The 17,872-nt window shown below is 43.1% G+C and overlaps 1 protein-coding gene across 1 annotated transcript; it reads right to left on the bottom strand.

Moving 5' to 3' along the window:
• Window positions 1–4,870: 4,870 nt before the first annotated feature.
• Window positions 4,871–17,659, bottom strand: LOC129601825 (uncharacterized). Its single transcript, XM_055500733.1, has 4 exons — window positions 17,464–17,659; window positions 17,219–17,388; window positions 6,136–6,381; window positions 4,871–5,934 (listed from the first exon to the last, which is right to left on the bottom strand). The coding sequence occupies exons 3-4, from the start codon at window positions 6,145–6,147 to the stop codon at window positions 5,380–5,382; spliced, it is 567 nt and encodes a 188-aa protein (XP_055356708.1). The 5' UTR covers window positions 6,148–6,381; window positions 17,219–17,388; window positions 17,464–17,659; the 3' UTR covers window positions 4,871–5,379.
• Window positions 17,660–17,872: the final 213 nt, after the last annotated feature.

Genomic DNA, 17,872 nt, shown 5'->3' with positions numbered 1-17,872 from the left:
ATATTTTTGTTGAGAGCTGTTACACTACATGGTGGACGGAGCAGATGGATAACGACTGGATAAAATATACATTTCCGAATGATACGCAGAAGAGAGTTTTAGTTCGAGATCAAGCGACCGTGCATAAGAAAGTGTCTTCGGAGCTCCTACTACGCGAACGAAATGTCGACCAGATCTTCGTCCCTGCAGGTCGCACGGGCGATTACCAGCCGCTAGATGTCAGCGTGAATAAGGCATTGAAAGCCTTTTTCCGCAGCGAATATCAGTCATGGCGGGCATCGCATCACGAGGTGACAAAATCTGGATATCTGAAGAAGCCAGGACGTCAGGATTTCCTCGATATGATTTCCCGTGCATGGCAAAATGTAACAGCAGATGTTGTGCGTAAATCTTTCTATGCTGCTCAGGTTCTAGAAAATAATGAAGAAGAAAATGACGGTCAGAGCTCTGACGATGATAAAGAGAATGTGATGGAAGAAAGTGATTCTGAAATGGAAATTAGTTTTTTCAGTGACAGTATTCTAGAAACTGATGATATTTGTGAGATTCCTAACGGTTTACCAGAATAAATTTTAATATGAAAATAATAAAATCAAAAAGCAAAGTGTGCGCCGTCCGGTGGGAGGATGACTCGTGCTTAATGCCCGGCAAGGGGAAAGCAACGGCCGGACCTGACTGTGGTGCAAATCTATCGGGCGGGTACAGTAATTAAATTCTATGCGAATATCATATCCTGGAATCCGGTATGGGCTGTTTGATCGCAGACTTCCGTGCGGTAACTGAGGTTCGAAGAGTGCTGACAAGGCCGGAAGTGCGCAATTACAGCTGAGTGTCTTACCTTGCGGTACAGAATGCTCACTGCCGGCAACATTCGCTTGTGCCCGGTCCGTTCTCCCCCAAACAACCCTTTTCCCGATAGAAGTTCGGATTGGTAAGCGCATGCGGCCGGATATAGCGGTCCACGCAATCACTTTTCCATCGTCCGGCTCGCTTAATTTCGTCCTTCGGCAGTGCTTGGGCGGCAGCTTCGGTTGCCGCTCCAATGCGGAAACTGTTGGTAATGAAGCGCAGCAAATCAGAGTGGCCTCCCAGGAGATACTTTATGAATCGGCCCACTCGCTCCCGCGTAAGGTAGCGGCCATCGGAGTAGCGGAAGAAAGGCTGTGTTTTTCCGCCTTGCAGCTTCGGCTGTCGGTGGTAGGCACCGATGGCGCGCACAGGGCACACTGAGCGGCGAGTGGGCAGTGAGCTTGATCTTTATGCCTGCTGCAAGCTGGTCGGTCTTTGCGAAGTGGAAGCCACATCGAACGAGCTGCGCGTCTTGCTAACCACTTCGCTGACGCTCATAAACCCGAAGAAAGCCATGCAAAACACGCTCCACAGCATCACGGCTTCTTTGGTGTTCTTGAGTTCTGTCGGTCTAGTTTTATGCGTTCGCATCACATCCATAGTTACCGGTAGACGTCGGTCAGGCGTCTGGGCATTAAGTCGCCTGTATCCATTGACCGCCCGTACCACCAGGTCGTTGGCTGTCGGGTTAGGAAGTCCTGCCTCCCGGTGGTGATTGGGTATTGCCGCCAAGTACACTTTGCATGTCCGAAAAGTCGAAGCTGCCTTGTCGTCGAAGAGCTGCGCGACAAAGGCGGCCACTGTCGCCGGAGCTGCTGGGAGCGGCGTTAGGCTGTTCACAAGGGAAAAGTTTCGGAAACGGTTCAGTGAACAGTCGTACTTCCAAAGATATCCGGACACGGTGTAGGCCGCTGCGATGCTTGAGCGGCTAACTTCCAAAAACGCTGCATCTGAAATCGAGATAGAGCGTCAGCGATGCCGTTATCGACGCCGCGAACATGTTTTAAGGTTAACGTCATATTATTGTCGGCCGCCGCTCATGTCATGCGCCGCATAAGATCCAGAACGCCCGGGCAGCTAGCTACGTGCACGGGTTACATCCAAATGTATGCTACGCACGGATTTTTCCGTATACACTGGGATACAGTAACTGTTGAATATTTTTTAATTTGCTTTCTAAGTTGCTGTACATATAACTTGTGACATTTCTCTTACCATGATTAATTTTCGAACGCTTTTAAGACCTATTTTGTCGCGTCCGATCACTTTGGCCGCGTTACATTTCGGCTGCACTGGTTCATTTCGGCCAACGCTCATTTCGGCAACTTGATGTGTTGGCCATTTTAGGTTTTCTTAGGTCTTCTTCTGTTTTCTTAGGTTTTCTTATGTTTTCTTAGGGTTCTTAGGTTTGTTATGGCTTCTTAGGTTTCTTGGGTTTCTTAGGTTTTCTTACGTTTCTTTGGTTTATTATAGTTTCTTAGGATTCTTAGGTTTCTTTGGTTTTCTTAGGTTTTTAGGTTTTCTTAGGTTTCTTGGTTTCTCAGGTTTTTTAGTTTCTTAGGTTATTCTTCGGTTATTCTTAGGTTTTTTAGTTTTCTTAGGTTTTTTAGGTTTTTTTTTCGGTTTCTTAGGTTTCTAAGGTTTTAAAGTTTCTTAGGTTTTCTTAGGATTCTTAGGTTTCTTAGTTTCTTAGGTTTGTTAGGTTTTTTAGGTTTCTTAGGTTTTCATAGGTTTCTTAGGTTCCTTCGGTTTTCTTAGGTTTATTAGGTTTTTTGGTGCTCTTCCAAAGCTAGATTTTTGTATAACTACGCTGCTTTGATTAATCCTGTATGGTCGTGCTGGAACGGTGCACAAACGTGGAATTTCTGGATTTCGCTGTTTTTGGCTTCTGCTTCGATATCTCGAAAAGTTTTCATCATCCTCACTCGGGACCAACATTTTTAGATTAAGGAGTAAAAGTTGCGTATAAACTCAAAAAACTAGGTCAATAGGTCGCGCCCGGTATGATATTAATATATCGTTTTGTAGTGGCAGGAGTGTGGGGTGCGATTTTCATGGTTTCGAATGCGGCCTTCGCATAACCTCGCACCTTTTCTGTTTCAAAGGTTGCCGTTCTTAGGCCGAACACTTAAATGTCTGTGGTCGCCGATGCCATATCAAAGAGCAACTGATTTTCTTATTTTTGGTTTTGATACTTTTCCCAGACCCCATCCACCACGATACTCGCATCTAATCTCCTTAGACTCTGTTTTCGCCGCAATTTTCCAACCCAATCTCGGCTTAAAAAATAATTGTGGAAGACATTTTAGTACTCAACGCAAGAAAACGGGTGGACAACGGAGGACAACGTATGGACCACGGATGGACAACGGTGGACAACGAGTGGACAACGGGTGGATAACGGATGGACAACGCAAGACAGCGGATGGACAACGTAAGACAACGAATAGACAACGAATGGACAACGAAAGACAACGGATGGAAAACGCATGACAACGGGTGGACAACGGATGGACAACGCAAGATAACGGATGGGCAACGGAGGACAACGGACGGACTACGGAGGACAACGGATGAACAACGCAGGACAACGGATGGACAACGCAAGACAACGGATGGACAAAGGAGGACAACTGATGGGCAACGCAAGACAACGGATGGACAACGGAGGACAACGGATGGACAACGCAAGACAACGGATGGACAACGGAGGACAACGGGTGGACAACGCAAGACAACGGAGGGCAACGGATGGACAACGCAAGACAACGGAGGACAACGGATGGACAACGCAAGACAACGGATGGATAACGGAGGACAACGGGTGGACAACGCAAGACAACGGATGGACAACGGAGGACAACGGGTGGACAACGCAAGACAACGGAGGACAACGGGTGGACAACGCAAAACAACGGAGGACAACGGATGGACAACGCAAGACAACGGATGGACAACGGGTGGACAACGCAAGACAACGGGTGGATAACGGAGGACAACGGATGGACAACGCGAGACAACGGAGGACAACGGAGGACAACAGGTGGACAACGGAAGATAACGGGTGGACGAAGCAGGACAACGGGAGATATCGATAGAGAAGAAGGGTAATGCGTGGACAGATAGGCCCAAGACAACTGCAGGTTACAGGCGGACAACAGGCGTCAACGGTGGGTTCAGCAAACAACAGGCAGGATTTAGCTTTCCAAAAATTTGACGTGTAGAAAACGTGCCATAGGTGGCACTGAGTTCAGCTACTTGTTGTCATCGTTCCTGAACGGAACCTATTGTGTTTTTACCAGCGATCTGCAGCTTGAATGCTTTGACTTTCAGTGGGGGCGTTGGCAGCGTACAGGGACCTTTTTCTTAGCAAAAGAGAGAATTAATTTTTGGGACATGGCCCGCGTCGTCTGGCAAGATTGTCTTTTCGCTTTTGGTGGTTGCACATATAAAAAGTCAATCGAGCAGCTCTCGTTGGACATTGCGTTCCGCTACGATCCCGCTAAGAACGAGTGGAGCGCACTGACCTCCATGCCAACGGCACACTATAATGCTGCGGCCTGCGTTGGCGCGAACGGGCTGATTTACGTTGTCGGTAAGGGAAATATGCGTCGCCCATTAAACGGTATTGTGGTAGTGTTTGGAATTTTCGGGTTAGGCGGATGCGAAAGTCACTGGGAACCCGACGAAGACTGCGTTGAAATTCTCCAGCGCCTGCCCTGTGTGGGGGCCTACGATGTGATGCGGAACTGTTTGCCGATTAACAATTCGCACAAAAGCGAATCGTCGGTCAGGAAGTAGTGTGAATCAAAAATATATCGGCCAGCGAATTGTCCGGAGTGAAATAAACGTCAGTGCGGCTTAGTAACCAACAAAGAGGCACGTCGTCTCTGAATCACGCCGCAGTGACCTGGCATAGACTATGCCAGGTCACTGCGTCGTGATGCGGTAACTGGTAAGCATATGACTTACTGACTTAGAAACCTTCAAGGTTTTATTAAACAGCACAGTAGTGAACAAAACAAAGAGCGATAAGAGAACTATGGTTGCTAAATCATATCCATCCCACTGCACACAACAAAACAACCAAGGCTTCCAAAAACAACAAAACCACCAAACAACAAATCCCCAAAACAACTAGGGCTCAGTCGTTCAGATCCGAAAACCAACAAAACGAAGGACGACAACGCACGCAGAGCTTTTAGTTGACGACGTGAGCGGCGGCATGAGCGCAAATCTGCTTCTTTTGTCTACCATTATGAGTAACCTCAACACATGGCCCGCCCATAAACGCGTGTCACTCAAACTCGTATTCAGCGGAATCACTAGATGCACTGCCATCGTCACTCCATCTCTCCATGCAGCGCGACAAGGCGCACAGACAGAACCGGTTCAGCTGGCCGACGTCCACGCCGGCCACATTGTACAACGACCAGCGGTGTTCCCGATGCTGCGTCGCGGGACGCGGGTCGCTGGCTTGGTAGGTGTGCAGAATCAGCAAATCATTCAGCAGCTTAAGCCCCATTATCATCAAAATGCAGATAACTGGCTCAATACCGTTCTCACTAATCGGGCCTTCGCTTTGCTGTCACCCCGATGGGCCATGAAATGGGCTATTTGCTGCACATCCACCGGCGGCCCCTGACTGCGCACATGCTTCTCCAACAGCTCCACAACTTCCCATTTATCGACTTGCCCCCCGGCGAAGACGACCGAGGGAATGCGGGACTCCATAACAATCGACACGGTGAGGACGAAATCCTTGACAATCACCCGCTCGCAGTACGACACCAGCCGGGACTGCAGCAGGCCCGCGGTGACCTTGACGGACAGCGTGTCCAGGACTGTTTTCCACGCAGCCGGGGATGGGTCAGCGAGGCTGGTCGGTGGCCGCTGCACGATGAAGCGGTGCAGGCGGATACGGGCGTCTTTCAAGAGACGCTTGACGACGTAGAACACTTCGTTGCCGCACTTGCCGCTTTCGCGAACCGAGATGCTGCGGATCCCAGGCGTGATGTTCTTGGCGAGGCCGGCGTACAGGACGTAGTTATCCCACAAGCCGTACTGCCGTCGCGCTACACGCACCTGTAACGTGGGCTTTGTTATGTACACATGTTAACGCGAATGTATCGTAGTTAGAACGAAGGATGATGTAGCGAATACAACAGCTCAATGTATATGCATATGCTAACGACACATATTATGTGGCACAGTGGTTAGACAGACAATTAATTTTCATGAGCGTGGCATAGGCATGATCATATAATGAATGGCTACATAACACACCTCGCTGCACATGTCTGGCGCGGTGAGGAGCTCAGCCCACAGTCGACAGGTGCGGCGGCAACGCACGCGGTCGACGGTGTCCAGGGAGTGGAAGATCTCCTTCAGCAGTTCCAACGGCAACGCCAGATGGTATTCAACGACACGCAACGGCGCTTTCCGCTTGAGCTCAGCGTCCGCCGGCTGTTCGGCTTTCTTTAGTTGAGCGAGAGAGAGGGGATGCTGTTTCTGTCGTTCGAGCACGATCGCCTGTTGTACAAGCAAGATACTGTACTGTCTACAGGATAAACACAAACCTAACTAACTAGGTAAAAGTCTTAGAGTACGGTCTCGGCTGACAAGCGGTTTCCGCGGATGTGGCGCCACTAACTGTCGAGCACGCCAGGACTGCAGTGCACACTGCCGTATTCTGCAAGCCGATCCCGGCTACTGTCCGGGAACGCCGAGGAAATGCTGTTCTGCCTGTTCAAAATTTGTCTCATGCAAATAAGTGTGCTCATAATAATACTGAAATCTCAAAAACCTGCATTCTGGAATCTGGTAAGTCGGTAACTGCAATGATCACTGTACTGTGCCTTACCTTAACATATATTTTTGTTGTCCCTGCAGTGTCTGCTTTCTTTAGTACTCGTACGAAACATTTGTTAAGCCTGAGGAGCTGATATCAGTTTTTTTGATGTTTTTTTTTGACAATTAATGTTTATTCACTCGAATAAGCGTACATCATTCTTAGACGTATTATAAGCTTCGTGACAAGCGTTGCTGGATGTTGCCGGAAAACAGAGAAAACTTGGCAAGTTCCCTCTGGTGAATGGTTACAATTAATACGAATAAGATTCGGTGATTCTTCGGGGAAATTAGCGGTAATTCTTCAACCAGACATTGATAATTGTATTTCAATTCGGACCAGTGCTGGTGGTCCATCCCGATGTAGTGTATTTACGCACTCGTATAAAGGTTGTACGTACGCACGTATGTAGCCGGCAAAAGAGTTAACACGTTAACGGTTAACGCATTAACATGTGAGCCGAGCTAGAATGTTAACGTTAACATTCCCACCGGGCCCAAATGTTAACGACCAAAATAATGCAAGCTGTTCGCTCAGTCTATGTAGCAAAATAATCGCAGTTCACGAATCATAGACTAAAATCAAGTTCAAATCACATTTAGACCCTGTCTGAAGTCCCGTACGAATTGGCTGTTCTTAAGCAGTGACAATACTGATCTTGTTCGCCTAAATTAATGTGGCACAATTCGGTGCGGCACCGTAATGTACAGTAATACTGTAATAGCATAAATAAATATGACTGCGCGGCTGAGCCTATATACTTAAGTTTTGAAATTGCTGACGAAATTGTATGTTATTTTCAAGAGCACGTTATTTGAAAATTTGAGACATTAATTTTGCAGTTTTTCATAAAGCGGTTGTGTTATAGTCACATTTAAAACAGAATAGGTTTTGATTTCCAAAAGTGGATTTCTTTTGCGCTTGCTGTTTGTTAAACAAGGAAAAGCGATTTTACAGGAGGTAAAGTTTTTTGTTAACGCCGTTAACACGCGAGCCGGGCCATGGGATGTTCACGCTGTAATTGCACGATAATCGAATTCTGCTAAATTATCATAATCGAATTCTCCCTAAACCGCTCTCATTAAAAGCTTGTACAAACGCTTATATGACGCGTTAATTTTTCTGCTAAGGCTTATACTTTCTACGTATCAGGCTACTCGTACTTTGTATTTTCTTTATTCTGTATACTTAGTCTGCGATCTGCACTGAGTTAAAATACGAGTAACTTTAACCTGTGCAAGCGAGACTACAATTGAACATAAACTGAAATAAGGAAAAATACAAAATTACGACTCACGCCAGACTCTAGTGTAGTGCCGCTGACAGTAAATTTGTATGGATTACTATCGCATCTAATAAGCGCTTGTAGCGCTAACATTACTACCGGTATGTATGTAACGTTAACATTCCCGCTTCCGGACGATCTTGAGCTTGAGCACTAAGTGCGTAAGCATTGAACACTACTCACAGCGCTTAGTGAATTTAAGCATAAAATTTTCGACTTTAAAACTTTATAAATTAATTAGCAAGACAATATTAATTTTTCTCTCGACGTAGTGGTGTAGTATAATATTTTTCTGAAATATATATTTTTAAGTTAACGCAACGCAAAAACGTCTACTGGCCGCGTCAACGAGTTACCGCAAAATGACCGAATTGCTGGAAACCTTATGTTAAATACCCATCGTTTTAAATGTCCGGCATTCTCGTAAGAGCGGCTGAAGCATACAGCTAGCGTGTGTTTGTTCTATTAACATTCTAGCCTGGCACATGCTATAACGCCGTTAACATTTTAGCCGGCACGCGTTATAACGCCGTTAAGTGATTTGGCCCGGTACATGGTGTAGGGCTGCACATGGTACCAAATTCGTGTACAATCTTTAACTTTCGCGCAATTCGAAACCGTTCCTTTGCTTTTTGACATTCTGAAGACAAATGATTTGTATATACAGGCGTAATGACCGTTTATGGGCGCAAAATTCGGTTTCGGGAGTTATGGCTGTTAGAAAATTCCAAAAAGTTTAAATGCATTCAGGAGTACCAAAAGTCTCATTATCAACCAAATGAAGATCGTTTTTACACCGAACCAGAGTGGCACCATTTTTTTTAATTTTAAAATGAATTTTAAAAGTTTGGTTCGGTGTAAAAACGACCTTCTTGGATACCGGTATGTGCATTTGTATCCAAATTTTAGAGAAGATAGCACGATAACGAGACTTCTGGTACACCGAGATGCATTACAACTTTTTGGAATTTTCTAACAGCCATAATTCCCGAACCGGATGTTGCGCGCACAAACGGTTTTCCGGCAGTTTATACATATCATCTGGCTATAAAATGTCATAAAACAAAACAAAAACGTGTTTGGAGTGCACGAAACTAAGTTTTCGCGTTGTACACGAATTTGATACCATGTACCAGACCAAATCCCTTAAGGCTGTGGACAGGAATTAACTCTACTCGCCGGGACGTCCTAAAACAATTGGGCTCCATGTTCAGCGAAAACAAGCGCAGCCGGTGTTGCAATCAAAGTGAGCCTAAATTAAATCGGAGTCACCGAAGTTATTACCATAGTGTAAATTTGTTCGAAGTGGCTATGCGCAGGAGTTTCGTACTGAGGTGCTGTACTGCGCATCGTACGCTACATAGCAACCATAGTAAAGTGCAACCGTACCGTACTTGCATGACAGTGGGTGCGATGTGGTAAGTAAGTAGTAAGTACGCTGGATGACAGCATTGCTTGATGGTATAATTTTTTTTTTACCTTCCCTGAAATTTGTTTGGCCCCTGGGGGCCGGGGGGTGCTCCCATCGCTGTATGATGAAATATCAGGATGCACGAAAAATAATTAGATTTTTGCTACACAGGAATATGTGCATGGCATTGCATGCGTTTCGATGTTTTGTACAAGTTTACAACGCACATTAATGCAAGCCATGTGATTACTGTACTCAGGGTACTGTAAATACTAGAAACATTACTTACTAGCACGCCCGACCGCTGGATTCCTACTGTCGGTAACTACTACTGTATCTAGCAACATACTGTACCCGACTACCAGTACATGCTTTTTTCCCTACGCCAGACTCCGTGGTGCTACTTCATTCAGCTTATACAGTTTTTTTATTGCGCCCCCACTGTAGCAATGGCGAATTTAGAAAGGGTGGCACGGACGCACGCCCCACTCACAATCAGGAATTTTTGAAGAAGTGCGTACTTTAAAAAAATAAAGATGTGGAGTACTGTTATTCTGATAATGCGAAAGCTGGTTTTGCAAAACACTGAAAGAAAAAACCATATTTAGCTGCATACATACTCTAGCGATTTTTGCAATAAAACCGTTTGTTGGCTTCCCGCCCCGCGCGAATGAATATCTGGAGATCTTTACTATACTTTATTTACTCAGTCTAAAATCTTCGTTTGAAATATAGGAGTAAGTTCACCGTATTTCCCATGGTGGGCGCAAATGTTGCAGAATACAGAGTACATACATGTACAAATTTGTATTTACTCCTTTAATTATTCATAAATGGTGTGCTCAAAAAAGTTATGTGCCCGAAAGGAATTATGCTCTGATTTAGCATTTTACGTATATGGAATTTATAGCAATTAAAAATTAAAAACAATTGCAAGCGTCGGCTTTGTTCTTTGGGCTTTCTCCATGATACATCATTCCTGACTTTTAACCTTTACTACATTTACTATTTCTCAAGGAATTTTAGAATAATTTTTGCTGGAAAAACGCTCACTGGCTTCGCTTGATTTCTACTCTAGTGTTTCTGCAGTATTATACATACTTCACCATCCTTTAGGTTTTTGGTTCAAAGTACCTCGCCGAAACGATTTAAATTCGCCTACCGCATTGCGCCACCGCGTGTTGAAGGTGCAGTGGTGAATGATTTTTTTCGTATTTTATTTCAGCCTTTTAACGGAATTTTAAATATGGGTAATGATTCAGAGCATTTACTAATGCTTCTCCGAAACATGAATTGCACCACTCTACGACAGTTGTACCGTGTACAAAAGTTGACAAAGCAGAAAGCTTTGAAATATTTTAGGTCGATGCTGCGTGCACGGAAAAACACGGGTGTTGGTGCACAAAATTCGGATACGGGCGTTGACTCTGCCCACGGGTGTCTACGCGGACGTTGGCTGCGCGCACGACTTTCTAAATTTGAATTTTTTTACGTTTTTTTTTGTTCTCAAACCCCGTGCCCACAGCCAACACCTGTGGGGACCCAAAAAGGTCACCCGTGCACGCAGCGAACACCCGTGTTTACCTGTGCACGCAGCCCTAATGTAATTTTAATACGTGTTCTGTATATTAATTGTCGCGAACCTTTTGAGCAACCTTTGAGTTTAATTTTTCTCTTTTTGTTTCATACATTTAATTTTTTTGAAGTTTTAAATCTGTATTTTTTATGGTGCCTGCTATGCGCTAAGATAATTCCTAGTGCTTAGCACCAGAGCACTTTCGATTTTTTAAATCCTCGCGAGTGTACTGGCTGGTGTTTTCAGCTTATCTGTATGGCTAGAAACTTTACTGCCCTTCAAGAAGTTTTCAGCTGTACAGATAAGCTGCTAACACCAGCTTAGTTGTACGTGTTTAAGAAATTACGAACGTCCTTATTCAAAAAATAAGTCTATCGTGTTTATCGTTCAGTGCTCTTGTGAAATTTGAAAGCGATGGTTCGATTTCAATCAGTCCTACATAACCATTGCAGTAGGACTGTGGGCATGGTTAAAGTGAAGGTGAATTTTCCCATCTGCGTGAAATATCGGCTCGAGGTCACACACGCTTCTGCGCTCGTGTCCATTCATTTCGGCCACCATTCATTTCGGCTGCCATTCATTTCGGCTAACACTGCGAGGACATTTTGCAGTTGAAGTTACAGTAACACCACTACGTTAATGCTACGAGTACTACTACGTTAATGCAACTGTATATAATATTAAATACGTATGGCTGTATTCATACATCGGTATTTATTATTAAAATTATTACGCGACCATACTGATTTTTAGTAATTACCTAAGTACAGTACAATCACTACAATACCACAAATTACTGTACTTTTAACATAATTGTCATTTGTCCTACCACCCGCAATAATACCGCTAGAAGCCTAGTACACAACTTTCGTGCAGTTCGAAATGAGCGGGATAACAAACCTAGCTGTAATGATTGCGCAAGGGCGGCTCCGATGAGTTCGATTTTGGTACATCAGTGTACTGTACTTATGCTCTCATTGACTGCCATATTTGCAATTCGAACTCGCTCGGCAGTTGGACTTCTGTTTCATTTTTTAATACGGATAAAGTCAAAATCAACTTTGCTGTTTTTGTACAACAAAGCGACTTATTAGTGTTAGCGAAAATAATGGGTGAAGTAACGTTTTCTCAGACTAACCGCAAGGGAAAAGTTTTGATTTACAATGGATATGAGTATATTGAATCGTGGAAACGGGCAGATGTGAGAACGGAGCAGTGTCAAAACTGGCGTTGTAGAGAGAAGGACCAGTGTAATGCTCGCCTGCTTTATGTTAATGCAAAAGCCACCGAACGCGACCAACACTCCCACGCTCCGGACGTTGTAAAGGTCAGAGCAAAGTCGGCAAGGCAGGTTTTGAAAGCCCGTGCAGCGACAACACTGGAAAGACCACGGCAGATAATTGACGAAATTCGCGCCGATATTCCGCTTACCGTGGCCGTTAAAATGACATCATACGATGCCCTTGCGCAGACCATTGTACGTCAAAGGAAGGCGGCTGGTATTCCCGTGACACGTGTTAACACTCTCGCAGATATTGATGGGAGCTACTTTTTGAAAGAAAATACGCGTGGGGAGTCGATTCTTATTGCTGACACCGGACGGGAAGATCAGCACAGAATCATTATATTCGGAGACCCTAAATGTGTTGATCACCTTGCGAACGCAGCTGTTTGGCTCAATGACGGCACTTTCAGCGTGAGCCCGCCCATCTTCTCACAGCTGTACACTGTCCACGCGAATGTATGTGGAGCGACAACACCTCTCATATACGGATTGCTGCCTAATTAATGCGAGCTAACATACCGCCGATTTTTCATCATCATTCATGATCTGCTGCTGGGGAAAGGGCGACCGGGTGCGATTGGGCCGGAATATATGCTCATGGATTTCGAGCAGTCCTCAATTATCGCATTTCGAGCTGTTTTTCCGGTGTCAAAATTAAGAGGTACAGAAAAAAACAAGAATAAAAAAATAGCACACTTTAAAAAATAATTTAAAATTAGTGAATAATTGGTTAAAATCATAATCTTAAACCATGTTTTTATCTAAAAAAGTCTCATGAATTTTGAACTTAAATAGAATATTTTTTGAATAGATTTCTAATGAACTGCACTGAACCTCGAATTATTGTAAGGTACGATGGCTAAAAAAAATATTACAATAAATAATAACAAAATAACAAATTTCAACAGCTTTTTCATAAATTTTATTAAATTTTTGTAAAGGTTTTAATCAAATTATAAATTACCGAATAATCATATTTTGGAAATGCAAAAATGCTTGTTTAAACAAATTTTGTCGTTATTGTTTCCGATTTAAGTGCGGCATTATATTTCAGAAAAATCTATTTTACATTTCAGAATTTTAAAAAAACCAGTAATTGCTAATTATGACATATTAATCTTTAAAAATTTGTAATTATGTATTAATAAAGGATTCCAGTAATCATGTCAACAGTTTATCGTAATTTCAGTTACTGACTAATTGTAAAATCATAGTTCCTTGATTTTAAAAAATTTACAGTAATTGAACTATAGCCGAAAATATTATGTCGGTAGTTTTTAAAAATATGAAAGAATTTATAATAATTTGATATATAATGTGATATTTTAATGATATGCAAATATAAATTTTATTAATATATTGATTAATATTAAATATAACGTGTAAAGAAATTTAGAATTTTAGTTGCATTGCAACAGTTTATGGTAATATAGAGTTTTGTAGTTATAAAACAATAAGGTTTCAATTATCAACAATTTACAAAAATTGATCCATAAATCAAAAACGTCAGTTTTAGCAATTTTTAAATTATGTTAAATGAATTTAACGAATACTTTAACCCGGTTATGGTTTAGGTTGCAATTTTCATTTTGGGCAAAGCGTTTACCGAAAACTCGTCAATCTTGGGCTGGGGCCTGCGTATGCCACTGATCCAGAATTCAGCTTGTGTTGTCGCATGCTTTTCGCACTTGCCTTTGTCCCAGTCAAAGATGTTCAGCGTGTGCTCGCGGATCTGCTGAAAATACCGGATTTCCCGTTCAAGCATGGCGACGCTTTTATTGATTATTTGCGAACAACCTACATCGGCCACACCGCATTCGTGATTTCAACAAACAAGTGCATTATCACCAAACCGCTATTCCCAGTAGAATTCTGGAATTGCTGGGATCGGCTGGAAAACGATATTCATCGCACAACGAATCGGCTTGAAGCGTGGCACCACGCTTTTTCGGATGTAGTGAACAGAGATCATCCCGGCATCTATACTTTTCATGACCTTTTGGCAAGAGAAATCACCCACCAGCAAACAGAGGTTGCGTTGCGAATGGCAGGTGCTGAACCGAGGCAGAAGAAAAAATATGTTGAGGTCACCAAGCGACTTAAAAATATCGCTTCCAGCTACGGCCAAATGGACAGTGCGGATTACCTAAGAGCGGTGGCTACGAATCTGGAGATCATGTTAGAAAAACGTACTGAACCACTGTAATTAATTCATCACTTGCTCGGTTTCATATCATGTGCGCGTTTTTTTCTCATGATATTATTGCGGGTTTCGTTTATTATGCGTTAACGTTGTTGTGCGCCGAAAATTCGAAGCGAATCTAGTTTCGGTACAGCCAATCTTATACGGTACGTTTGGCAATGTTATGCATTTATCCTATATTAAGTTTTTTCGGGAATATTGTAGTTTTTGCTTTGTTATTTGTGGGCATCGGTTGGGCTGTGTAGTAAGTACTACTATGTTTGTGCGGTATCACTTTACTATTACGGATAAAATAACTCGCTACTAAGTAAGTACGTTAATGCTGTCTTGAAATCAACCTGCCAGTATCTATTATTTTGAAGATTGAATTGTCCGCTTTAGTGGTTGACGTGCATGTACTTAACTGTACACGATGACTGTAAAAAATAAACAAATCGAATTGTAATCGGTTCAGCTAGTGCCGAAATGTATGGTAAAATAAATGTAATCGTAGCCGAAATGAATAATAGCCGAAACGAATGGCAGCCGAAATGAATGGCAGCCGAAATGAATGGCAGCCGAAATGAATGGTGGCCGAAATGAATGGTGGCCGAAATGATAGGGTGCCTCTGCGCTAGGCAGCCACGTCCCTCGGTTCGTTGTGCGTTTTAAGTACAAGTCTATGGGAGATAAAAGTTGTTTCAGGGCAATCTCGATCACCGATGACGCAAAATATTTTTCCTAACTCGTAACAGTTACATTTTGGGCCACTCAGTAGTTTAAAAATAACCCCGGGCTAAAATATTCTTTGGGGAATTTTTTAAGCAGACTGATATAAACACTCGTTGGTACTATAAAGTTTATAGTACTAACGAGTGTTTATAGCAGTCTGCTTAAAAAATTCGTTAACTTAGCTTATAGTGGTGGAGGTCAGTTATATTTGGGTAACCTTAGCGCGACAGGTAACGGTAAAACGCGTAGAAAATGTGACGTAACAGCGCGTAAGCAAGTAAACATTCTGATTCGTAATCGCAAAATCTGTGATGGGTTTTCAGCTTACTTGTCCGCGTAAGCGTTGCGCTTCGACGTCGAAGCACAACCATTACAGTACCCGAAACTACTTACGCACATGACTCACACCGATCACCAAATTTTTTGAATTTCGGAAGAATTCCTACTGTACTCGTAGTTGTTGGCTTACCGTACACTTGCGGAATTATTTCTCCTTAAAAGTTGTGTTGTTTACGTTTTTTTATGTGTTTATGCCATCAGAATATCGAGATCACATTGCTGAACACCAGCGCTGTAGATCGTAATTATTTCTTGATCATGTACTCTGCCTTTATGAAATCTCCTAAGAAGACGTCTCCCGCGAAGAAGAAGCGACGACCCATAAAACCAAAGCTTGAGGTGGCTAATGGAGACCCGCTGCAACTTAACTCAGGCAGATGTCTCCGTTTTCTCGTCGGTGCCATACCAGAAAGACAACAAAAGATGATATTTTGCTGCACACTCGTAATCGATAATTGATTCCAAATAGATTACTGTTTTTCGTATCGAAAAAAGATTCATTCTATAGCCTGTACCAGCATGAAACGTATCTTTTTTACACTTTGGAAAGCTACGGCAGTTGGTTTACGGCAGTTGTCATGGAAATACTTGCATCCAAATGATCCAACTACTGTACATCACTACATGCACTGCTCTGTAACTTGGTGAATTGGTAAAGTACTCGTATGCTAACCTGGGCAGCGTCACCGGCTCCCCTCTCAGAAAAATTTTATTTTTTGCAGGAGACAGAGTAACAATAGGGTATGCCTAAAAAACAGTTTCATCTGCTATGGTCAGTAGGGCGCGGCCAAACTAAATTTAAAAGTTGAAGATTTGTATGTTGTAGAACTTCTACAAATAGCTACAGCCAATGCTTTGTTTCGTATTCGTAATACCAACCACTTCATACGCTATCGTACGAGGCCTACAGGCTACAGTTTGTGTGTCCAATATTCTCCGTTTTTGTTTCTGAACCACCTGTAGACGGTAGTGGTACGAGTAATTAACTAATTTTTGAGAGATAAATCTGCAGGTCTTATACTTCCATTTTAATGCGCACTGTCAGTTTTTAGCACTTACAGATACTGCTAGCACAAAAATCGAAATACAGATCTACCTATCTGTAAACATAAAATACAAAATAACTAGCTGCCTTTCTAGTAATAATTTACTGAACAAATAATAATTATCTAGCTCGTTTCAGAAACGGAGACTCGTACAGAGAATACCGAGCGCACATAAGGCGCCATCCATAAATTACGTCACGCAAGTAGGGGGAGGGGGAGGTCCTGAAAGCGTTACTGTTTGTTACGAGGGGGAGGGAGGCTTTAAAAATTTGTTACGATGATGACGTCAACATGCTATATCGATGGAGGGGTTCAAATTTTGTTACGTAACGCTCAGGGGAGGGGATCTCAGTTTGTTAGCATTGGTGACACAGGGGGAGGGGGGTATCAAAATGTCCAATTTTTTGCGTGACGTAATTTATGGATGGCGCCTAAGCCTTTTACGATAGGGTACGAAGTACTGTACGTACTTAGAGTACGAAGCAATGCTTTGACTACAGATACAGGCTGTAACATAGCAGATCTTTAACTTTTAAATTTTGTTTGGCCGCGCCCTACTGACAATAAGGCAATGTCCATGTTCAGATTTACGTTTCTTAAATCTTTTCTTTGTGTCTGGCCTGTGCTGTACAACCTGTTAAGGAGCCACTCCTGCTGCATACCTGTAAGTGTAATCGCTGTAGTGGGGCCTTTTTGGGACAAACAAGATCTGGAGAATCGCTTGTACGTTCGACCGTGAAAGTTTCATCTTTATCTGCTTCTGAAGTCGAACAAAATTTGACCGGTTGCCATGGTTAGGCCCTAAGGTGTTTTCTTGTCGGCTCGGACGTGACTGAAATTAAATCCCTAATTGTAGTTTGTAATGTATGTATGCTTGCAGGAACATTATATTGACTGGAGATATTACCTGTTGTGTAAACTCCGTCAGTTAGTTGGCTAGCCAGAAAGCTTTTTTAACAAGACGCATCAGAAACACAACACTAACATCCGTTGCAGACGCACGCGAGCACATAAAGCAGACGAAATTGCTGTATGATAAAAAAGTTGAAGACGCTTAGTCCTGCCTTTAACGCATACTGCAGCTTCTTACAGTACAGCGCAGAATAACTTTGGAAATGACTAGATGTACAATTTTTTAAACAATGCGCTTCTTCACGGAAGTAATTACTATGATTATTTTAGAGCACTTGGTCTACTATCGCTACGCAACCGTTCGTCTAAATTCATTAGTGGTCCACGAACTAGCCAATCAAACAGTTATGGTATTTAATAACTGTGGTGTATGTACTACTCCAAAGTGTACCTGCCACTACAGA

Source organism: Paramacrobiotus metropolitanus, unplaced genomic scaffold (genome assembly GCF_019649055.1).
Source record: "Paramacrobiotus metropolitanus isolate TYO unplaced genomic scaffold, Prichtersi_v1.0 Parri_scaffold0000281, whole genome shotgun sequence".
Lineage (NCBI taxonomy): Eukaryota > Metazoa > Tardigrada > Eutardigrada > Parachela > Macrobiotidae > Paramacrobiotus > Paramacrobiotus metropolitanus.
Note: the sequence above shows the minus strand (reverse complement) of the source record. Positions and strands in the feature narration are given on the sequence as shown.